The sequence below is a fragment of the Hippocampus guttulatus genome, chromosome 2 (assembly GCF_054856545.1).
Source record: "Hippocampus guttulatus isolate MCC_2025c chromosome 2, RoL_Hgut_1.0, whole genome shotgun sequence".
Taxonomy (NCBI): Eukaryota; Metazoa; Chordata; class Actinopteri; order Syngnathiformes; family Syngnathidae; genus Hippocampus; species Hippocampus guttulatus.
The window spans coordinates 22,549,187-22,572,501 of NC_141262.1; the positions used below are offsets into that span (position 1 = coordinate 22,549,187).

Genomic DNA, 23,315 nt, shown 5'->3' on the forward strand with positions numbered 1-23,315 from the left:
AAAATGGGGCAAGAATGAAGGGAAAGCACCGTAGAGTGGGAAGTTACTATCCAGGGATTTGGATTTCCTGATTCCTCTGCTGTCAAGTTGACATATAAAATGCGTCATATCCAGCGATAATCTGTGGTCCAACCACACATGCATTAAGGGGAACAAATGTTCTCTCGGGGAGCTTGAATCTTGTTCACACAACTACAAAACACCCTCAACATAAAAGATACAGCTGCAGATTTCATTTAATTTGTAGGTACGATCAATCATTTGCTTGGACTTGATCGCAGTGGCAGTAACTAGACGTGTGGTTGCATCACACCCAACAATTCGATGTCGAACATTTTGTAAATATAGCCCAACACCTGTGAGGTGTCAGTTGGAAGCGGCAAGTTGTATCGCAGCAGTGAAGAATGAGTAGGGGTTTTTTTTTTAAATGCAAAGCACTGCAAATGTCTCTCGACAGACAGAGTAGATCCTAAATGCAATGCAAGAGCCTGAGCGATTATTTTCTTGCACCTTGACAGCATCATATGCAATAGAGAAAATGCTCAATATGAAGAAGCTGACTTGCATTCTTGACATTTTTTAATGTATAAAATATGAACAAACACAACCGAAAACAAGAAGGATCCAGGCCTCTTCTGTAAGGCCTCTGTAGCCTTAGTGAGCCCGAGGGAGGATATGACTTTTTCCTGGTAGCAAGGCCTTAGCATACCAGGCGGGAAGTCGAAAAGCAGATGCATTCTAGTGGCAGAAAGAAAAAAAAATACCAAATGCTCACATGCCTACATTAAGTATAATTGCCATCACAAAATGGTCATGTGATACCGTATCGCTGCAGCGTCTGGAGGAAATGGGAAGGAGCGACGCGTCCGTGCTGTCATACCCGGATGACGAGTCCGAGTCGCTACCTGAAGACGAGCTGTCTTCAACGGCCATTAGATCTGCACACACGCCGCTTTTACTGTTGTTGGGGAACCTGGCCACCGAGAAGCAAGGGTTGTCCTCTCCGATCCTGAAATGCAAAAACAATGTCAGCATGTTCAACGCTAAAGTGGCAAGTATCATCCCAAACTGGCTTGTGGCGTTGAAAGTTCCACTTCACGCCTGTGGAGGGAGCCCTTGTTCCTTATTACTGCTTTCTAACAGTAATAAGGAACAGTCAGACTTGCATATGAATAGACTAACAATGCCCACATGTCGAGAAGTGAAACCATTGGCAGCCATCTTACGTAGCCATTCGCTAAGAGCGCCTAACTGGAATACATTGATTTATCTTTGTGGCGTTTGCGTGTTAATTTCTTTCTCTAGTGAATATGCCACAGTGTGTGTTATCCAGTTGTAATAAATCTGGCAGTGCTATGTGTCAAAGATTCGTCTGCATCATGTTGTCAGAACCATCAATAATAGAATGAAAGCAAAGGCCAACAGGAAAAAAATATGCTGTTAAATGTAAACTTAACCTCTTTCAGTCAATTCATGATCCACAAATTCCCGATACTGAGATAATATACTCTCAATGTTTGATGCAAACAGTGATGTAAATTTCCCCAGTGTGGGACAAATAAAGGATATCTTAATCTTAAATTCATTCTTTGAGATGTTTGCATTACTCTATACGGGGATTCCGCTGTAAAACACCAACTGACAACAAAATAGCAGAAATTGTCAATAACAGGGGCAATGTAAAATGGCTGCCCACCGCATTTGGAGCTTCTCCCAGACTCACTGCTACAACGCCACACACTGTGGCATTATCCCCCCGCAGAATCAGAAAATAACGTGAAAACGCCACAGAGAAATCAACGTACTGCATTCAAATTAGGTGCACTTAGCGAATGGCAACGCAAGATGGCCACCAGTGGTTTTCACTTCTCGCTATAGCGAGTCGGCGGCAGTAGCAGTTCAAGCTCTTATACATGTCCGGGAGTCTAACCTGCAGGCAACTTCACCGGGGTCCACCCATAAAGTGAGGACAGGCGGCAATCCCAGCTCACAGAATTGAACCCCGCTCTCCTTACAGGCCCGCAGAAGTTCTGGATCTTGACTGTTGGACAAGTTCACTCTAATGCACCTGCAAGTGACACAACTGTCAACAGTGATGGACTTTTCCAGAAACAAAATGATGAGTGGTTACATTCTAGAGAGCTCTTTTGCTGGCGCGCTTGTCTATCCAAAGTGTGGAAAATAAGAAAAGCACACGACCTATAGGCTTGTCCTTTGCTGGGATTGTCTGGGTACCAGTGGTCCTGAAATTTCTCCTTTAAGGCAACCAGTAGCTTCTCAATGAAAAGCTCAGTTTTTTGCACGTGCAACTTGGTTACCAGCAACTTCATAAGCGCAAACACGGCCGCAAGCTCCTGCTTCATCGCTGCTGATGGAATGACTTGACCAGGACACTCTTGTAAACAAATTTCTACTCTTGTAAACTAATTTCAAACAATTAGTTTTTCTTGGCTGAATAAAGGTTAAATAAATTACAAAAAAAAAAGGTCTTTGATTTGGCAGCCTTCTCACTCACTTCCTGTTGCCAGCGTTGAGTGTCTTTATGATGGGCCCCCACCCATCTTTTCCTTTACGATGTCATCACTCCTAACAGCGTTTGCGGTTCTTTGACCGGCAGAGCAAGCTTGCAAAGGACCCAAAGTGAGGAAGACCACATCAACACAACACAACAAAGCGGCGTTGGGGATCTTCTCCACATTGCCAACACCCGAATGTGAGTGCACAGGAAATATTGATGATACGATGCTTGGTGCAGGCTCACAATCCTACGATAGCCATCGGCCTGTTGACCCGGATCCTCGCAATGACAACCCCAACAGGTGATGGCGGATGGGGTTCGTGGTGTTCCGCAAGCCGAAACAGCAGACATTCGTGCCGCCATCTTAGCCTCTCCTGCTGACTGTCATTCACAAGTGTTAACGCGGTTGCAGTCATATTTGTGATTGGATGGACATGTAGGCGAACTTCACAAAAGAACCTTTTGCTGTCGAAATTTGATTGCGCAGCCCACTAGTTTGTTTTGGCCGACAGTATAAACATCATACAAAATGCAGACGGTATTTTCCACTGACTCACTCTTTCCCTGTATTGAATATTTATCGCATTTTGAGGAGAATTTTTAGAGTTTCATTGTTATATTTCTGGTAAAATCGATTTGTTAAATTCTTTTTTGTTTGTTTTTAACTCGCTAATTGACGATTGACTCCAAAATCCTGATCCACTTAAGACTTCCTCCCAAAAATTACAATGGGTTAGTTTGACCTGCAGCCTAAAAAGGAGGGTTAAACACAGAGTTTTTAAAACTCCAGTACCAGTCAATTCTGGACCAAGTCTGAAAAGACGTTTAAAAACGTCTTTGGGAGTGAATGAGTTAATGTTTTAGTGATGACACATAGAATTTTTTCTTAATTTACTTTGTTAACTCTTGTTAAGCGCTTTGTTACAGCTGCAGCTGTTGTGAAAGCGCTATATAAACCAGCATGTATTGTATTTTGTGAATCAGGAAAGTTTTTCCTGCTAAGAACAAAGGATGAGGATTATTATTTTAAATATATCATTTTCACTCACCCTCCTCCAAATTCCAGTCACACTCACGTCTGCGATTACGGCGCCATCTGTTGGCAGGCCTGACGAATCTTCTCGAATCAGCCTTGTCTGCCTTCATTCTGACAAAAGAGGACACCAAGGTGAGTCACAGGCACGAGGAGACGAGTGGTGGCTCTGGATACTGTGGAATGGGAATTTGGAATACTTCCTCTGTGGGACGTAACAAACAACCAAGAGGACATGGTGGGAGAGGATGGGACTGAAGTAGAGATTGTGGCAGTGGAAGTAGCTTTGCGGTGCCTGAACACCTGAAAGCAAAGACGTGGAGAAAGCAGAATCCTGCGTTTTTAACCCTTTCATGCACCACGTAACCTGGTAACGCCATAGGCTGTCTATTGTAGTAACCGCTGTCCCTGAAAGGGTTAAACAGAGGAGAGTTTTTGCCGCACTAAGGAACACTGTCGAAGGACATGAAATTAAGCGTCTGGACTGGTCTTCTTGACAATTTTGCTACTGGCAAATGTGTCAATGGATGAATTCGAACTAGAGATTCATGACTAGACTTTAGACAGGATTTGTTTGCTTTGTGGGAGAGCTGCAACAAGTTTTATTTCGATTCGACAGATATACACATTTTAAGATGTGAAAATGTACATAAATAGATTGAATTTTAAGGGTTTTCCGAGAGCTCAGTGGCAGACCATTCCAGTCCTTGGGTACTGATTCAAAGAATAACGATTGATCTCATCATTCACACTTGGCATGGCAAAGGTTCCCCGGAGACATTTTTAGACAGCTGAGTGACATCTTCAAAGCTACCGGTACTTGATCCTCAGTGATGCAAACAAACTACACAAATACACGTCAGTCAAGTTAAAAGGTGCACCATCCACAATCAATTATCAAACAAGACATTCACTGTGTTCTCTGGAGAAGTTGTCCCTTTTATCATGGTACACCATCGTGTACCACAGAATGACCACAAAAGTACAAAAGAACTTTTTATCCAGCTTGTTTCGTTAGAGTATCTGCTTGTGGTGTTGTTTTATACGTTATATGTCTTGTGTTATCTCCAGCTGGGCCTGCAGACCTTGAGGGACTGCTGCGATTGGCCAGACTTGTCCGAGAAGCTGCCGCTGCGCCTGTGGCTTTGAGAGAGGCCTGGGGACTCGGGAGCCGTCGAGCCGGGAGGCAACCCGACACTCGAAGGCGTCCTGATGGGTTCAGACGTCCTGATGGGTTCAGACGTCCTGATTCTTGAAGGGGGCCTGATGTTGTATGATGTCCTGAGGCTCAGCGGTGTACTGGCGCTCGGCGGGGTCCTGACGCTTGGCGGGGTCTTGGTGCTCGGCGGGGTCTTGGCGCTCGGCGGTATCCTAACGCTCTGCGGTGTCCTGACGCTCAGCGGGGTCTTGGCGCTCGGCGGTGTACTGGCGCTTGGTGGGGTCCCAACGGTCGGCGGTGTACTGGCGCTCGGCGGTGTCCTGACGCTCGGTGGGGTCTTGGGACTTGGTGGTGTCCTAACGGTTGGCGGTGTCCTGACGTTTGGCGGTGTCCTGACGTTTGGCGGTGTCCTGACGCTCGGCGGGGTCTTGGCGCTCGGCGGTGTACTGGCGCTTGGTGGGGTCCTAACGGTCGGCGGTGTCCTGACGCTCGGCGGTGTCCTGACGCTCGGCGGGTTCTTGGCGCTCTGCGAGGTCTTGGCGCTTGGCGGTGTACTGGTGCTCGGTGGGGTCCTGGCGCTCGGCGGTGTCCTGACGCTCGGCGGGGTCTTGGCACTTGGCGGTGTCCTAACGGCCGGCGGTGTCCTGACGCTCGGTGGGGTCTTGGCGCTTAGCGGTGTGCTGACGCTCGGAGGGGTCTTGACATTTGCAGATGTCCTGATTCTCGAAGGGGGCCTGATGTTTGGTGGTGTGTCGATGCCTGGTGATGTCCTGACACTCGGCGGTGTCCTGGCGCTCGGAGGAGTCCTGGCGCTCTGCGAGGTCTTGGCGCTTGGCGGCGTCCTGACACTCGGCAGTGTCTTGACGTTTGGAGACATCCTGGTTCTCGAAGGGGGACTGATGTTTGGTGGCATGCTAATGCCTGGCGATCTCCTGGTCCTCGGCGGTGTGTCGATGCTTGGCGGTGTCCTCATACTCGGGGTCCTCTTGGACAAGGAGGAGGACGAAGACAAGGAGACGCGAGGGTGCCCGGCAGATGTGGAGGTTTTGGAGGATGCCTCAGAAGCACGTTTGAGGACGTTCGCTCTTGGAAGGCTAGCGTGCGTTTGTCTAAAAGAAGAAGAGGCTGTGCTTCTGGCGAAAGCCAGGGCTGACGACGGAGCAGAAGGAGGAGCGACGGTAGCGCTGAGAGTGTCGCAGCCCTTGCCGCCGAGCGCTCGCAGCGTGGAGCGACACATTTTCTCCTCTGGCGGCTTTCGAGCTGCAGGAATGCGGCGCTCCTTTGAATCTCGGGGCTGGAGGCTGGAGCGTCTGGAAGACGGGGCGGCAGAGGAGTTCTCTCCTCGCTTTTCTCTACCAGTCCTTGAGATGGGCACCACTCTCCTCATGCTTTGCTGCTCAGAGCTGTTGAGGGTGCGCACCCGCTTGGATCGGGTCCCGCTCGCGGCGGAAGCGACGGCGTCAGACGAGTCCGACTTCTTTCGCAGGTCCGAGTGAGGAGGATCTGCAGGCGGGCCGCAAATCGACGAGGAAGGCGACGGTTGGCGACTGACGGGCTCGGACAGGGTCGGAGCGGCAAAAGACGCCGGCTCCTTTTCTGCCAGACAGTCCGTCTCGCACACGGCCGTCACGCACCACACAACCGCCGGTTGCACTGCAATCGCCACTTCCGAAGCCCGTGGCTCTTCCGCGCTTGGATCGGTGGCATCTCGGAGACAAACGAGGCCATCGACCTCAGCAAAGGCCTTGAGCTCAGGAACCAGCGAGCAGGTCTGCAGGTGCACCACTAAGTTGTTGTTGTTTGCGGTGGCCGAGACGTTGCGTTCGTGGTCTCTGTTGTTATCTTCGGACGGCGTTTTGCAGCGACGGCGTTCCAGCCGTGTCATCGAAGCCTCACCGTGGTCTCGGCTGTTGTCATCCAAGTCGGAGGCGGCGTCCACGTTACCGTGACACTTGAGGTTGTCGGTGTATTGCGCTGTCAGCGTCATTGTGGGAGAGGGGGAGGACGGGCTTTGTGACGGCGAGTATCCGGAGTGTCCCGTACGGCGTCGAGAAGTGCGCCAGCTGCTCGACGTCGGAGACAGGAGTTCCCGGAGTGCACTGGCCTCGCCCTGTCGCAACATGGCCGCCGTAAGGTCCGTTTCACTGCTGCAGTTCAAGCCCATGGGACTGTTCACCTGCAACACCGCAATGTGGTCAACTGATTTGCTGCACGGTTTGGTTGTTGGTGCGTTTTTACCTTCTCGCCGCCAGCCCACGAATGTCTCTTCTGCTCCTCCAGCACTTGTAAGCGACAGCGACGGGCCTGCTCCCTGGCCTCCCGCTCTTTGTTCTCCTTCAATCAGCCAACAATCCATCCGTAAGCAACAACCGTCTGAACGTTATTGCGAGGATATGTATGATCAGGAATCTAACATTGTTACAGATAGGCTTTTTGCCCCCCCCCCTGAAATCGGTTCATTAAAATGTAGTTATACATTTTTAGATCATAGATGAATGATTTATTGTACATAATCCAAAAATTTAAATATTTGTCTATCAACATTGACGTATGTATTTTATCTAAGAATTGGCTAATTATAAATAAAGTAGAAATAACATGAAAATGAGAATAAAGCAATTTTTTTTAGTGCACCCTTCTACACTACCATCGATCCGGCAGCCTACCTTGACAGCGTGGCTGAACTTGCAGCAGAAGCCGTGCAGGACGGCGAAGCACTCGTCTAGTTGGAACGTGTCGCCGTCCTCGCAGAAGAAGTCCATAAATTCGCCGGCCTCCTTGCCCAGCAGCTGCCGGTCGCTGCTCAAAGTGCACAGCCCCGCCGTTGTGTCCTAGGGGGGGGGAAGTAAAGTCAGAAGGAAGTGTTCAAATCTCAACCAGGAAATTTCAGGTCCGTTGAGTTCGTGGCAAAAATCCAGCAAGACGAGTCCAGGCTCCACTCAAGTTCCTTGTTTATTTCTTTACTGTCTACAGCTAATGTTGTTGTGTGTGAAAGTTCCAAAGTTGCACATTAGCGCTACCTGCAAGAAGCTGTCCAGCTGTTGCAGGAGCTCACAGTCCGTGCGGACGCTCTCTTCGAGAGCACGCATGCGGCTCCTCAGCCGTTGCAGTTCCGCGTCCAGCATCTCCAAGGAGATCCTGCACAAATAAATTAATAAAATAACAAGCAAAAGTCCTTGGCAAGCTTCAAGTACTTCATCCGCCGGATGACTGAGAAGAAAAGATTCTGTCTGACCTGGAAGCAGCCTGAACGTGACTCAACTTCAGTGGGAAGTCCAATAACGTCTCCTCGGTTTTCCGGGCTTCCTGAGAAGATGAATTTGATCCATTAGATGATAAAACGGTCACTTAAAGGAAGGAAGGACGAGAGGAGGAGCAAGAGGTAGACAAGGACAAGGACGATGAGGACAAGGAGCATGTGAACAAGGTAGAAAGAACGACAAGTAAGGCAAGAACACAGAAGAGAAGCATAAGCACAAGGAGCGAGAGAACAAGGATGACAGATGATGAGTGAGAAGAGCAACGAGGACAAAGGAGGACTTGGCTTGTTTTTTTGTTTTTTTTTGGTTTGTGCTGACCCACCAGAGCCACAAAGTGCAGCAGATTCATTCCCGGTTTGTTGGCTTTGGTGTCGGCCAGAGACAAAAGGGACGAGAGTTTGAAGCCCGCCGCGTTGCCGCAGTAACCGCCCTGTAACACACACGCGTCTTAAACATCACGCCGCTAACACGCTAAGGACCGCCAAGTCGCTCACGGCGTTGAGGATGTTCCCGGCCTGCAGGACCAAGTGGAGGACGGTGTGCAGCTCCTGGCAGCCCAGAACCTCTGCAAGGTGGGGGAAAGAAACCAGGTGATCATCAATTCCTTTGACTTTATTCGTCCCTCTCGAAATAGAAATGCTTTGAAACTGGATGAGGAGCCGATGCCGATGCCGATGCCGGTGGCTTTTGGCGTCACCTTTGGTTGCGCAGCGAAGGACGCCAATCTGCGCCTGCATGCCCTCGCACATTCCAGGAATCTCTTCCTTGGACAGCATGCACTCGATGCGCAAGGTGTAACTGTGGAGCGATCAGACAGATGATGACGAGCCATCCAGCAGCGGCGCAGCGGGAAAAGGGTGAAAGGTTAGCGGCTAACCTGGGGAGCTGAGTGAGCATCAACACGAAGGAGTCGGCCAACGGCAGCTTTGACACGTCACCGGTGTACGCCTTCATCTTCTTCACCTTGCTCCAAACAAAAATTGGCAATCAGTCGCTAGCCACTCCGTACATTTGTGCCTTACATACACGAGTGACGACATGTTTCCAACTCGACAATGCTATTCAGGCATTGTGACAAGTGATCCGTTTTCGTAAATCAGTCGTGTATCCCCAAAACGGGCAGAGCATCAGAATGTGCATCGTCCTCATCTCCAAAACTACACTCATCTTAAAAGTCCTTATAAAATGTAAAGAAATGATGAGAACAGAACAGGAACGTTAACAACTGTGCCAAATTGCTATTAAAAAATTAGCTAGGCGTGTCGCCGATGGTGTAGTGGTACTTGTGTTTATTTTATGCTTTCTGATTAATCCCAACGACCTTGTTTGCCTTTTTGCTCTTTTGGAATTAAAATTTGCTTTTTTTGTGTGCACCCCAGCCTCGCTTCCCTGCAATTGGGTCTTTACCCTTGACAAACTGACAGAAGTCGGTTCACTCTGTCACAGTTTGGGGGAAAAAAATGTGTGCAATATTTCGGGGTGAGTATAATGCATGAAAAAAATAATCACATCATAAACATGTTTAATGGTTAGTAGGTTTGGGAAATAGTATTTTTACTTTCTACTTGTGCTACATGTGACTACACGTGCCCCCCCCCCCCAAAAAACAAAACACTTTGCGCCCAAAATGGGAAAACACAACTGTGGCCTATACAGTATAGGATGCATATAATTTGTCCAGCTGGGACCCACATGAGGACCATTCAGATCCCAGTTCAAGCAAACGTGGGACCAAGATGGTTGAGACCTACAATTGCCCATTTGCAACCCACCTAAAACCCAGTCAGAAACTCACATCAGTCCATATGGGCTACAGCAGGGGTGTCAAACTCATTTTTTCAGGGGCCACATTGTCATGACGGTTTCCCCTCGGAGGGCCGTCATGACTGTGAATTTTGTAAAACCATATAAATGTTTAACCACCTCCACATATTATAGACACAGCGAACAACAAATGGATGGAGAGCTTGTTTGGTAATCGGAAGTCATGAATAAAGGCTTGTTCAAATATCGTTATGGATTAGACATGACAAGATGAAATTTTGGTTCAGACTTTAGCAAGCATCATGGAAGTTGGCATGCTCAATTTGCTTTCGTGGGCCACATAATATGGTGTGGCGGGACAGATCTGGCCCCCGGGCCTTGACTTTGACACGTGTGGGATAAAGTATGTGTTGCCCTGGTGGAACTCGGGAACAAAACTCAAAGGAACCCAGAATGGGTCAACACACATGGGGCCCAGATGGAAATGTTGGCTGGGTCTTTATCTTTCCAAACAAATCTGAATTCACTCTACGGGGTCTTTAAAACAATATCACTTTTTTTTGTACAATTTACAAAAAGAACTTTTTTCTTGTTTAATATTTATGACAGAAATTCCACCACAATGATGTTCTTAAACTATTTTTTTTTTCATTTGACTGATGACTCAAGTGGATCGTGGAAGTACAATACAAATCCCTATGAAGTGATTCAGGTGTAGTGAATTGATGATTTTTCTCCTCCCAAATATCTATCAAGGTATTTTGGATGGTCTTCTCAGTCAATCAGTGTACTTTGTACATTAAAAATGGGATTTGGAACTAGTTGCTGAGTCAAGGATTCCCAAAACAACCTCGATTAGCAGAAATGCGTGCGGTACCTCGTCCGCCTCGGGCAGAAGCTTCATGAGCTCTCGTAGAGGCTCCGCCCCGTAAGGCTCACTGTTGCCACGGCGAATGTCGTCAACGATGGCCTGGTTGGACCTGAACGAGAAGGACAATTGCTAATCCTCAATTTGAAAATGACGCTTCCAGCTAACACGAATGCAAACGGCCTCAGGGCGCCGCGGAGTTGAGTAAACATGGTCAACAACAGCACACAAACACAAATGTCACATTGGCATGTTTTGGACTGTCATTCCTTGCATTTTTTTAAAGTTAATTTTTTGGGGGGGCAACTACAAATACTCGTCTTATTTTGGGTTTACGGAGAGCTATGACATTTTCTCGTTTTACTTATTGTTGTGGATGGCAGATATTTGCATTGCATCCTGTTGCATTATTTAGCTATCCCCCCCCCCCCAAATCGGCTAATTAAAGCAGATTTTTTTTTTTTTACTTTTTAAGTTTTTTGGTATTCTTAAAGGGGAAGTCAACTGAAAACAATTATTTTCAATGTATTCTCTGCGGCCCCACTCACTCATCTAAACATGGATTTGATTAATATAGTGTTTGTGGAATTTGAATTCAGCACCAAAATCCAGCCGTATTTATACTTCCGCCAACCAATCAGGGCTCAGCTTGCGAACGTCACATGGCCAAACGCAGGAAAAAGGTGAACCCTGATTGGTTGGTACCTGAGCAACTGTGATGTCATTTTCCATCGACAACTGGCCGCCCCTGAGATAAATATAAAAATGGGTGGATTTTGCAAGTGCAAATATTAATCAGAATCCCATGTTTGGACTCAGAGGAGGTGGGGGAGGCGTAGAACTTAATAGAAAGAAAATATTTGAGTTGACTTCCGCTTTAAACACTAGGTTAATTAATTTATTGTATCATATATAAAAAAAGAGTACATTTTAATTTGATTAAAGTTTATTCAATAATTGGTCAATTTGTTGTACATAATGAATCAAAGAAGAGTAAAATACACTATTTCATGATTGCATTTAAAAGTACAAATTATTACCGAGAGTACAAACTATCGCATATCCATCCATTTTCTAACCCGGTTATCCTTAGAAGGGTGCTGGAGCCTATCCCAGCTGTCTGCGTGCATGCAGTCGACGGCATACACTCTGAACTGGTTGCCAACCAATCGCAGGGCACACACAGACGAACAAGCAAACACACTAACAGTCACACCTATGGACAATTTAGAGTGTTCCGTTAACCTGTCATGCATGTTTTTGGAATGTGGGAGGAAACCGGAATACCCGGAGAAAACCCACACAGGCATGGGGAGAACATGCAAACTCCACACAGGAAGGCCAGAGGCCAAAATCGAATCGGTGACCTCTGAACTGTGATCCGGCTGTGCTCAACAGTCGACCAAGGTGGCGCCTGTATCGAATATTATATTTAAAAAAAACTGAATTTAATTTAAATTCTTTGACATCACACTTTTTTGTGTGTGTGTTTGAGGGTGAGACGGGGGGGCAGAGAGGGGGTTTCTGTGCGGACTGGCTTGACGCTCACAGACGCGTAACCGGCATGGCGCCATGTGTTTTACCCACAAACAACACCATGGGGTCATGAGGGCGCCTTGTCATCTTTTACCTCTTGAACTGTTTGAGAAAGATGCCCACGTTCATGCCTCGCTTGGTGTCCAAGATGGAGACCTGTGGGGCGACAGATCGACATCGTCGTCATCGTTGGTGAGACAAATTCGTCCTCGTCGCTGTTCTTAACATTGTCGTTGGCTCGTTGACACTGTCGCCAAAATCGTCGTCACCACTGTTGTTGTTTTCAATGTCATCATCATCTGCGTTACCATCCGCGTCGTCGTCTCCCACCTGCTCCTTTGCATCACGCAGTGAGGATCTGCCGCTTCCACCCCTCGCGAGTCTGCCGCCATCCAGCCCCTCCTTCTGACCAAAGAGTTCTTCGACCGTGTTTGCGTCAATTTGGTAGCGCTGCCGCGCCTGGTCCTGCGTCCACAGGTTGGCGCGCCCTCGCACCTGCCGGTGCACATGTAAATGTCACAATCACGTGAACCGCATGAAGTGGCCAGACGGGTTACGCTTCCTTGTGTACCTGCTCCTCCGGGATTGTCTTCCAGAAGAAACTTCTCACCCTCTTGTTGTGCTTCAGGCCTCCTAGTGAAGGGGGAGGGGGCGGCAGTGGTGGAGGAGGGGGCGGAGGAGGAGGAGGGGGCGGCGGTGGTGGCGGAATTCTGTTCGCCATCTCGTTCTCATTGCCTGGCAAGACGCCATCCATCGCGTGGCTCCCGGGGGCTGACGGACGGGAGCTGCCGCAAGGTCACTTAGGTCATGGGCGGGCATGGTGGAGTGAGGCCCCCGCCGACGAGTGATGCCCAATCATCTCGCTGCGTCCAGAAAACACAACGGGTTAATGTCGCCTCCCGGCATGCTTTGTTTACTGCATGTTTGTACACATGAGGAAGTAAAGCAAAAATATGTTGCTGTTGAGTAGCCGCCCCCCCCCCACCCGTCTTCAAATTAAACACCTCCACACACAGCACGAACCACATGTGGCATGTCAGCATCTTGACGTTGAACTGCGTGTGCACGTGTGCCCCACACTGATGTCATTTGCAACTTCATGTTCAAGCTGACTTTGGTGTACTTGTGTGTACTGAAACCTGCCGGTCTGGTTTTTCTTGGCCTCGCATGCAAAGCGCTCTTATTTCTTCATCGTCCCGCTGCTCCTCTCCCTCACATCAACGGTATACTAATGACGCTAAGGCAGTGGTTCTAAAGCTTTTTAGAGGTATTGAACCCAACCAGTTGATATGCACATTCACCGAACCGTTCGCGAGTGAAATTTTTTTTTTTTTTTTTACAAATTCAAGATATTTAAAAAAAAAACATTAAAAACTGAAAAAATGTTCATAACATTTCAAGGGATAAGTATACTTTTTTTTTTAATTGAACGACGTACTATCACAACAGTCACACGTCGACTACGAAGCAAACTAAATTTCCCACACCACTGATTGGACAAGCAATGTCATGTGATCATCTACAGCCAGTGATGGCCAAGCGGACGTGTCATAACTAACACGTCGAGTGTTCCTTACCCTCCATGGCAGAGGCTCCGTCAAACCCCTGAGACCGACTCACCGAACCCCTGGGTAAGGCTAGGATGTCGAGCGCAACGAATTTCTGACAGATATTGCAATTTCACTCACGATTTTCTTCAAATCATAAATGAAAGATCCTCTGAACATAGTGCCCCCGCCCCCCCAAAAAAAGATTTTTGTCACTTGTCGGAGAGGACAGCAAGATGCCGGACAAGCGTATCCGCTAAGGAGGCACTGTGAGAGGCCACCGCGTCCTCCGTGCCGGCATCCTCTGCGACAGACCATGCAGCAGCTGTTGGTCTGATTATCATTTCTCAGTGGATTGCTAGCTAAATGATGACATATTAGCATTCATACAGGTATTAAAAAAAAATCTAATAAATCGTACTTGTTACGCACATTACCATGCGCATGGATGAACAGCACATCAATGCTGTAACAAGATTGCCACTTGACTGTGACTGAGGACGTAAGGCTCGACAATTTAGCGCAATTACTATTTCCTGTTTGGCGGGGTGGTGCGCGCGGCAGCCGGCTTTAGGACGAGGTATGAAAGCGACGTGTCAACCACATGGGAGAGAGCCGGCAATTTAGTCAGCCAGGCGTCTTACTTCCGGGTTAGAAAGATAGCCACCAAAAGAACTCGAATTACAACAGAAATTAGCCCGTCGTGCCAAAGGTCATTTTTAATCATATGTTTGACTAATTGTGGAAAGCCTAAAATAGCAAGAGGCGGTACTTTTAACTGCTTTCAACAGTGACTGAGGGCTACGCGATGTGACAGAAAATTCTAATGATATTATTAATTCCCTTCCAGTAAATGTGAGTAGCTCTTCAAAACTCATTGTCCGTTTTCAAGCCTGTTCTTACGACAAAGCTGTTTTCATATTTTCTCGAATTGGAACGCTCATTTTCGGTTCGTAGCCGGTTGCTCTCAGATCATTTGCGACCACTATAAGTGAGGGATGAGCATGAACTTCTCCATCTTCTAACTTGGTGATTTCGCATGCTTTTGTGATGACAGTATACCGATAGAAGTCTGTCTGTCGAGGACTTGTTGCTATAGAGGAGGGGAAGGTATCTTAGCGCCTGGCATTCGGGAAAGCGGAGACTCAGGCAGGATGGGTTAAAGCGTGATGTGGATGGAACTTTTTTTTTTAACCAACTCCAAGCTGATTGGATAGTTCAGGGGTGTCAAACTCATTTTTGTCACGGGCCATATTTTAGTTAGCGTTTCACTTGGAGGGCCATGATGACTGAATCCATATAAAGAAGTCAAGAATAACTGTTGTTTTAACTATTGTTGAACTTACTATCATGAGAAGAAAATGCTTTGAATATATCTCTTATTTATTACAAATTAGAATAAAAAATTTTGGTCGACATTTTAGAAAGGATCATGGAAGTTGACATGTTTGATCTGCTTTCGCGGGCCACATAAAATGAGGTGGCGGGCCAGATCTGGCCCCCGGGCCTTGAATTTGACACCAGTGGGGTAATTGTTCACAAGTTGCGGGATACACTTCCGATTGGCGAGCTTGTGGGTATAAGAGTTCTTGGGGGGGGGGGAACCCCCACAGCTTTGTGTCGTCTGACAGATCACCATTTGACGTGCTCGAAACACAAACGTTTGCCGCTGAATCAAGCGCTGACGTTTGTTGTGTGTCTACGGGGAAAACTTTTGATTTGAAAAGTCTTTCGTAGGAGGCCAACGCTTTCAAAAAAAAATAAAATAAAAATCATTTGAAAGACGGCTGGTAAGTGGGGTCACTCCAACGTGACGGCAACACAAAAACCCAGCAGAGCGTAAGAACGTCCGGTGAGCTTCAGTAAGCTATTTAAGGGTCTGTTGTGCAGATGCCGCGCTCTACCATGGCAACTGCTCCGAAAGCTCCCAATTGCCGTGGTAACGACTCATCAACAACGAGGCTTTGTTTGCGTGACGACAACATGACAGTGGCTGCGCGGAAGTTGAGGGCTTTTGATGAGGCGCCTCGTGGAGGCGATTTCAAGCCCCGATGACATCATTCCATGCCAATTTCCAAACATACAATAACATGAGTGCTTGGTGCCTCTCCGCTTCCCTCATTACGATCCATCCGTCCAAATAACATTTTGCTGCACGTTCCCACAGAGTCAGCACTGACCTGAATGGCGAGGCCAGGCAAGATCAGTCGAATGGACCCTCAAGGAGATTCTGCCTCCGATTCTCTCGGTGGTTCCGACGTGCGCGCGATGAATGAACGCAGCTGGGAGCCGAATTGGACAAGTGGAATCTGGAAGAGAAGGGGACGAGGGTGGGGGGGGGGGGGTAATGAGGAGAGCTTGTTTAACAGGATTGTTCTGGTCCGTTAGAACACGGCGTCCACTTGCATTCACGGCGGGAACTTAACACCGCGCCGGAACGTCAACGTGATACATCAAATCTGCTTTACAGCACTGGCGCTCGCACACCTCTGTGGACGCAATGTGGGCAAATATTGACACTACAAATTCATCTGACCTGTCACACACACACACACATAAATGAGGGCCGACTTACACAAGGTGACAAATCATGTGGAAGTTTCTCCAGTATTTTCCACACCATTGACAAGGTGTTAGACGTGAAGTGGGACGCACGTGCACACGCGCGCGCCAAGAAGAAACACGCCGCTTCGTTAACACCTTCGGGTGTCAAGACTTTGGAACGAGTGAGAGAAGGGGGGAGTTGAAACGGGCGTGACATCGCACTCCTGCAGATTTGAATTTTATCTTCCATTTTAGGGAAGAAACAGAAGAAGTAGAAGAAGCAGAAACAGAAGAGTGTTTTTCAAAATGAAAAAACGCACAGGATGGTCTTGTGAGTGCGGACTTCCTAAGAATGTACGCGAGAACATTCTTCTAAAAACACTTGTACCTGTAAATTGGAATGGCTGTGTACTTGTTAATTCACCGCCCCCCTGCCCCCGCCCTCCATTGACATATTTCTGCGTTTGCGGCACGTAATTGATCTTGGGATATTTTCCTGGCCAAGCCTTCACCAGTATTCAATCAAATCTTTGATATAAGCGTGCTGACAAGAACAACAGCCGGGTATTTGGTGCATTTTTTTTTTCATACTTTGATTTGGAACAGTATTTGGGCTGCGACTAAAAGCGTTTCACAAGATCACAAGAATGGACAAGATTGCGAATTGAGAAATGGCTAAAGAACAAGAAGAAGCCAGAGAAGAACCGGTTAAAAACAAAGCATAAGGAGAAGCAGCAGAAGAAGAATAAGCAAGTAAAGGAAATTGGATAGCGCGGGTGTTGAGGTTTTTGGGGCACGAGGTTTCAATTAGGCAGCCAGACAATAGCAGAAAACCTTCATTGATGTCACACACCAATTCACCGGTGCCTCGACATATGAGTTTGTTTCCCCTAGGACTTGCAAGCCCAAACATGAGATACAAGAGCAAACTCAAATCATCGCACTTCGGAACTTGAAGCGGTTTCAAGCCACTCCGACCTGTCACGTAAAAACCTCAAATTTGAATGACACTTTGTGTTTCAAACATGGTAGCTTTGCCTTGTGAGGTCCGCTTAGCTAGCTTAACGCTAACATGGCAAAACACCGCTGCGGTAGGTGGGGCAATTTGAGCACACGCAGACAGACAAACGGCACCGAAATACTGACAGGCACGTATTATTTGTCTTTTGTGAAGATATCAAATATCTTACTGAGTTGCGGGAGTAATAAAAAAAAAAAAGTATTCTCGGTTTCAGTGTCTGCGTTATCGCCTCAGGGTGAACAAAGTAGAAGGAGCAGCACACCGAATTGGATTGCAGCATTAAATCAGGATACACAGACTGCACTTGACATTCTAATGTGAGGGAACAGCTGGCCTTTTCGCAGTCAGGATGCTGCTGGAACAGGGGCCGATCCCTTGTCTGGGGGGTTCCAAGGCAACAAGGACAGATGCCTCTTTTGTGCGAGACATTGGTCACAGCAAACATTAAGAGCCTCGAGAGAACAACTAATATTAGTCCAACCAAGACCAGTTCCGACCATGGCTAAGTGCATTTGGAAAATATCGGACCATTTGGAATATACCGGACCAACCAACATGCGGCCGGTGTTTTGCGCAGGTGACGCTCCTTGACGGAAAGAGCGAACCAACGTCGAAGGAGCACAAACTCCGCAGAAACGCCACAAAAGTCAGCGGAGTGTGGCGCCCAAGACGCCCGCTTGCTAACCTGCCACCAACTCAACGCAACAACACGAAACAAGAACAACTCACCGAGCCTCCACACCAAGGAAATGAACTCACTCCCGGGCAACCGCCGGTGACGACTCAGGTGGAGCGCGCGGATGCGTGGAAGCCCGACGACCGCGCATGTGTGACGACTCGCGCGTGCACGCGCACCAAACGTGTTTCCAAACGAGCGCTGATGTGCGCGCTCGTGTGTGTGTGTGCGCGCGCGTGTGTGTGTGTGCAGCAAAGATAAAACTTGCACGTGCCACACCCTTCACCGGAAACAGTATTTGGCTTTCAAACACACACACACGCGCACGCACACACACTTTATAAGAAAATTTAGGTGAAGCGTGCCATTGTTGATTTTTACATTTGTTGTGACATGAGAGTGCCTCATGCATGTCGAAGCTGACTTAAGTTGCACCTGCTGGCTACCCCGTGACCACTAGGGGGCCCCCAAGAGCAACCGTCTACAGAGCCGTGGAGGATGAGATCGATATTTTTTTTTTAATATGAATTACTTTTGTAGTAGTATTGATGAAGAGCAGAGTAATATCAACCCCCAAAAATGTTCGGATGAAGCTAGGTTTAGCGCATTTGTTATATATTTGTTTCTTTTGTTTTGGGTTACTATTTAACTTCATCCACTATACATTTTTTAAGTGATTTTATTTTGCTGCACTTCATTTTTGTTCTAGCACTCCAAACTATGATGGCACATTGCTAGTGCAAATTTTTAAACCAAAAGTAACAATACTGGTTGATTTTTGTTAGATATAGTGGCTCTAGATGATATTCAGTATCCAGTTTATTTGGAATTTTGTTAAGATCATCTACAGTCACTTCTTGAAACGTCTAGCATTGCGGCGATGTTTGTTGTAGGTGTATAAATGATTAATAATCAATATTAGAAATAGACGGTGTAGAATGAAATGTTCTCACTTCTGGAGTGTCGTGTTGGTGCCTTCAAGTAGAAAGTAGAAGAGACACACACACTATACGTGTTCCAAGTCAACTTTAAAAGTTTCCAAAGACACGAACGCCGAACCAAGACATTGATTATTTCAAAGCAGTGGTGCAAATTTCTTAAAATGTGACATTTTTTTTCCCCATGAGAGTAAACCTCCAGGTCGGCTTGAAATCATCCTTCACAACTCCTGGCGGATTTAGTGAGGGAACTGTGTACCGACTTCTATCCGGAAACACATTCAAACATGTGAACATTGTACAACAAGCACAAAACCTCATCAAGTCCTTCCTCTGGTAGTAGCCCACCAAAGGTTCCCTAAAATCCATCTGGATCCTGCTCCCGCAAGGCTGACAAACGCATGCTTTCCGTATTGTCTCCTTCACAGCGTGTGGACGCCTCTTAAACCACATTCCTCAGATTGCCTGAAAAAAAAAAAAGAGGCTAATAAGCTGTCATCTAGAATCAGCCAAACGACATCAAAAAGTCAAACATGAAATAATGCACTTTATTCTTCAGTGACCATCAACCAAAAATGTCATCAAAATAATATACAGTATTTCAGTTCAACTCAGCTGCATTTATAGAGCATTTTAAAACAACCACCGCTGTAAACAAAGTGCTCTACATGGAGCAACAATAGTTCAGTCAACAACAAACAATGCAACAGTAAATTAATTACAAAGACAGCAGAAAGCACAAAAACGGTCAAACTAAAAATCAAGTTTCATACAGAGTCAAAACCCAAAGATTAAAAATGAGTTTTAAGACAAGTTTTAAAGATGGCTTTTTATAATATTAAAATTATACTTGAGCCCCCAAATTTATCATCATCATCATCCTGTGTAACTTACCAAAGCCACCTCACAAAAGAGGAACGTCACACTCTCCAGGCATGACCAATCAATTCACACTTAATCCACCGGTGAGATTCATCTAACAACATCATGGGTGACTTGCACAAAAAAAAAAAAAAAAAAAAAAAAAGGTTTCGTCCGTTTGCTCTTACGTACGTTTGATGGTGGCGACGACCTGGTCAAGGTGTTTGCCGTCATTGCGGTCGGGTCGGCAGCTTGGACTGATCTCTAGCGAATAGTCGGGGCCGTACTCTGTAAAAAACTAACAAAAAGACCATAAGTGCTGATTTGGGAGCGGAATAGACAAGAGGGGAAGGAGAGAGGTTTGAAAGTGGAAAATTGAAAATAAAATTCAAAGACTCCCATATGGGACTATCCCAGTCATGCTTGTTGTTTCATCTTATTTCATTTGCTTTGACTTATTCTCACCTGTTCCATCTGTCTAGTGTCGGTGTGTATGTGTGTGTGTGTGTGACATTTTACCTCGTGGTCTGGTATTTCCGAGGCGAGGTTCTGCCCCAGAAGCACTGCTGTCAGGTGGGTCCAGCAGCGGGCCGTGTTGGCCAGGTTGTAACCCCCTAGTGGAGACGGACAATGACATTAGTGTTGATAACAGTTTTCAGATATCATTAAGCCGCCCACTCGTCTGACTTACACACATCTCAGTTCATTCGAATAATGGTCGGAAAGTTCACTAATCCGATTGTGTTAAACGCAGGAAACAGTTTTTTGTCATGCCAATTTCGACCTGATATACAGTAAAACCACTGAAATCAATTATGTTTTTCTACCATATTCAATTGTCATTTATGGACATTTATGTGGCGTTTCCACATACCGGAGGTCTTAGTTGTCAATACTGACGTGTATTTTTTGTCGGATTATTCCACTTGTTTGTGACAAAAGTTTGAAGTCCTGCAAAGAAGGAGCGCGCCCGTGAGGAGCAACACGACACTCACCTCCTCCCAGCAGCAGCGTCGGCAGGCGCCACTGCAGCACGTGCCGCAGACACTTGGCCACGCCCAGCGGCGTCATGTTAAACGAGCACATGGGGTCGCCCGCCATGGTGTCGGCGCCCAGCTGCATCACCACAGCGTCCGGGTTGAAGTGAGCGCGCACATCTGGCATGACGCTGCGGTGGAGGGAGAGGAAAGTTAGCGCCGAAGCACTTTTTTGCTATGAGACAAGACGATGGGCTGACTTAATGAAGATCCACTTCAACATAGTTCCATGGCACTGAAGCAATCTTTGTATCCTTGATTTCTTTGGCATGGCAGAGACTTGCCTGGTGAAGATTTGGTAATATCTGTCGTCTTGGATGCCGTCCTCCAGGGGGACGTTAACTGTGTACCAGCGGCCTTTGCACAAGCCAATATTGGTGACATCACCCGTACCTACACACACAAACACGCACAGGAGGTGTACAGATATTAAAGAAATGTCACCTAAGAGCTGAATATAATTTACAAAAGCCATCAGTAAATGACCTGGGAAAAAGCCAGGAGAGAACTTATGGAAGGAAACCGTCATCACTTTGGATGTGAAGCTGAAGGCTTCCTCCACACCTGCGGGGAGAAAAGAAAGACAAGAAGTAGAGCAAATGGATCCAACTTTCGCAAAAGTCTCACGTACCATCGCCGTGATGCAGGTCCACGTCCACGTAAAGAACTCGGTCGTATTTCTCCCTCAGCTTGAGGATTCCCAGAACGGCATCGTTAACGTAGCAGAAGCCCGACGCTTGGTCCCTGGAGTACGAGGAGGGAAGCGGCTGAGCGGTGAGTGGTCACATCGGGCCTTGGAAAAGCGACGCACGCTTACTTCTTGGCATGGTGCCACCCGCCAGCCCAGTTGATGGCCACATGGCACGTCTGGTCCACTAAGCACTTGGCGGCTGTGAGCGTACCGCCCGCTACTGCTGCTGCGTAGTCAAATATGCCCTCCACAATTGGACAGTCGTAACCTGGAGGAGAGTGAATGGATCGTGTTGAGAAAGTGGATGGGATTTCTGGGTAAACGTGTCAAAGGTTTTCAACAAATCTCCAAACATCTCGATGTCGATGCTGTCCCTGTTTCTTGCCATTTTAATTCACTGCCCGTCAGAAGACAACTGCCTGTTCACGTTTGTAATTATGACCCCGCTTAAGAAAAATAATCCGGCACTCCTTTGCAGTCGCCAGCCAGGTTGTATTGCGAGTGTCTCCGGGCATGCATGTTTTATTCAAGTGTATCCCACACTTTCTCAAAGTGGTTGTCCTGTTTTCCTGCAACACAGATAAACTGTATGCACATTAACCAATGGCGCTGGAGAAAGGAGACGACAAGAGACAGGTTGTGGGTAGCTTGGAGGTAATGAAGGCATGACCGTAAAGAATAAAGAGACAGAAATATCACTGTGACTGGACATACTGCATGTACGATATAGTGCAGGCTCTCACCCAGGCCGTAGTCAACCGAGTGCGGGTCATCGCTGTCCCCGTCCTGGCTTATTTTATGAAGATGCTCCAGGTAGAAATCTGAGTGGAATTGGGCCATTTCCTCTATGGTGGCCACCCGCGGCTTCACAATGCTGCAGAGAGAACAGATGGGTAGTTTACCAGCTGACACTTTCTTAACTGTCTTCATGTCACTAACCTCATTTGATTTAGGAGTCCATAGGCTTCTATCAACGAGTGGACCATACTCGCCTACGAGATGGGCAAAACTATTATCAACCTCCATCACCAAACATTGCACAATGAAAGGAAGGCATAGATCCAAACTCACCCGGTTCGGCACTTTGGATAAAGAATCACAGGTTTCAATGTATTCCTGGCTAAAAACATATGCGACCTTACGTTTAGTGGAGCTAGCATCATCACCGTCTCCTTCACAACTCATGATGTGTGGATAAAAGGTGAAGAAAAGACTGAGGGGAAGGGTAAATATCAAAACAAAAACAGAGTGGAGAGCGAGCGGAAAGCCGGGCTCGCTTCTGGTGTTACACTGTATACGTTCCCCCGACAACTTCGAACACGTTTCTTTTGTTTTGAGTTTTCTCGAGACAAAAATATAAAGAACAAGGTTGTAATAGTGGTATCAACGGCAGTTATTCACCAGAACAATTAATTTTTAAACAATCAATAGGAAGAGGGGACAAGAAATTATCCTATCAAAACTACGTCCCTTGTGGGACGTTTCAAAAAAGGACTCGATTGGGCGTATGGCAAGCTGGGACTTTTTGTAGTTTTTCACTAGCTTTTTTTTTTTACCTGCCGATATAATCCCCCCCCCCAACAAAAATTATTTTTATAAATTTTGCATTTTACATTGACGGTCAGTGTGCCTTCTGGGCTCACTTATCGCTGTATTTTATACATCTTGTACATCAACACAAAAAGCTCGGGAGGTCATTTCCCTCAGTTTCGTCCTTGTAGCGGTAGAGGGCGCAAAAGCTTTTAACATCTCATTAGCAGCGAAGGTAAAATTTTCATGTATCCGTTATATTTTCTCTGCATTTATTTAGACCACATATGCACTACCATCAACGTAAACAACTGAACGCAGTTTTGGTGGTT

General features: G+C 46.9%; 3 protein-coding genes across 6 annotated transcripts; all 3 read right to left on the minus strand.

The window, feature by feature from the left end:
* Positions 1–542: 542 nt before the first annotated feature.
* btg3 (B-cell translocation gene 3) lies at positions 543–2,966 on the minus strand. Of its 2 annotated transcripts, none has more exons than XM_086106010.1 (4): positions 2,200–2,966; positions 1,931–2,068; positions 881–1,009; positions 543–738 (listed from the first exon to the last, which is right to left on the minus strand). In XM_086106010.1, exons 1-4 carry the CDS (start codon positions 2,361–2,363, stop codon positions 543–545), a joined length of 627 nt encoding a protein of 208 aa, XP_085962136.1. In that variant the 5' UTR covers positions 2,364–2,966. The 2 variants fall into 2 exon arrangements, with proteins under 2 accessions (XP_085962136.1, XP_085962137.1); XM_086106011.1 differs by having other exon boundaries at positions 562–738; positions 823–1,009.
* Positions 2,967–4,120: 1,154 nt separating this feature from the next.
* Positions 4,121–18,075, minus strand: LOC147208977 (uncharacterized). 2 transcript variants are annotated; one of them, XM_086103237.1, is made up of 15 exons: positions 17,980–18,075; positions 15,866–15,994; positions 12,710–13,001; positions 12,469–12,633; positions 12,233–12,294; positions 10,612–10,714; positions 8,848–8,933; positions 8,668–8,768; positions 8,465–8,535; positions 8,293–8,400; positions 7,946–8,016; positions 7,731–7,848; positions 7,377–7,541; positions 6,949–7,044; positions 4,121–6,886 (listed from the first exon to the last, which is right to left on the minus strand). In XM_086103237.1, the coding sequence occupies exons 3-15, from the start codon at positions 12,890–12,892 to the stop codon at positions 4,613–4,615; spliced, it is 3,603 nt and encodes a 1,200-aa protein (XP_085959363.1). In that variant the 5' UTR covers positions 12,893–13,001; positions 15,866–15,994; positions 17,980–18,075; the 3' UTR covers positions 4,121–4,612. The 2 variants fall into 2 exon arrangements, with proteins under 2 accessions (XP_085959363.1, XP_085959371.1); XM_086103245.1 differs by lacking the exons at positions 12,469–12,633; positions 12,710–13,001; positions 15,866–15,994; positions 17,980–18,075 and having other exon boundaries at positions 8,848–8,937; positions 12,233–12,255.
* An 860-nt stretch (positions 18,076–18,935) lies between these two features.
* On the minus strand, positions 18,936–22,752 carry hdac8 (histone deacetylase 8). Of its 2 annotated transcripts, none has more exons than XR_015099232.1 (11): positions 22,525–22,752; positions 22,393–22,445; positions 22,197–22,327; positions 21,580–21,721; positions 21,394–21,506; positions 21,249–21,326; positions 21,047–21,155; positions 20,721–20,893; positions 20,245–20,339; positions 19,918–20,013; positions 18,936–19,329 (listed from the first exon to the last, which is right to left on the minus strand). XR_015099232.1 is itself a non-coding variant. In XM_086103258.1 (11 exons), the coding sequence occupies exons 1-11, from the start codon at positions 22,636–22,638 to the stop codon at positions 19,307–19,309; spliced, it is 1,137 nt and encodes a 378-aa protein (XP_085959384.1). In that variant the 5' UTR covers positions 22,639–22,751; the 3' UTR covers positions 18,936–19,306. The 2 variants fall into 2 exon arrangements, 1 of the variants encoding a protein (XP_085959384.1); XM_086103258.1 differs by having other exon boundaries at positions 19,918–20,023; positions 22,525–22,751.
* Positions 22,753–23,315: the final 563 nt, after the last annotated feature.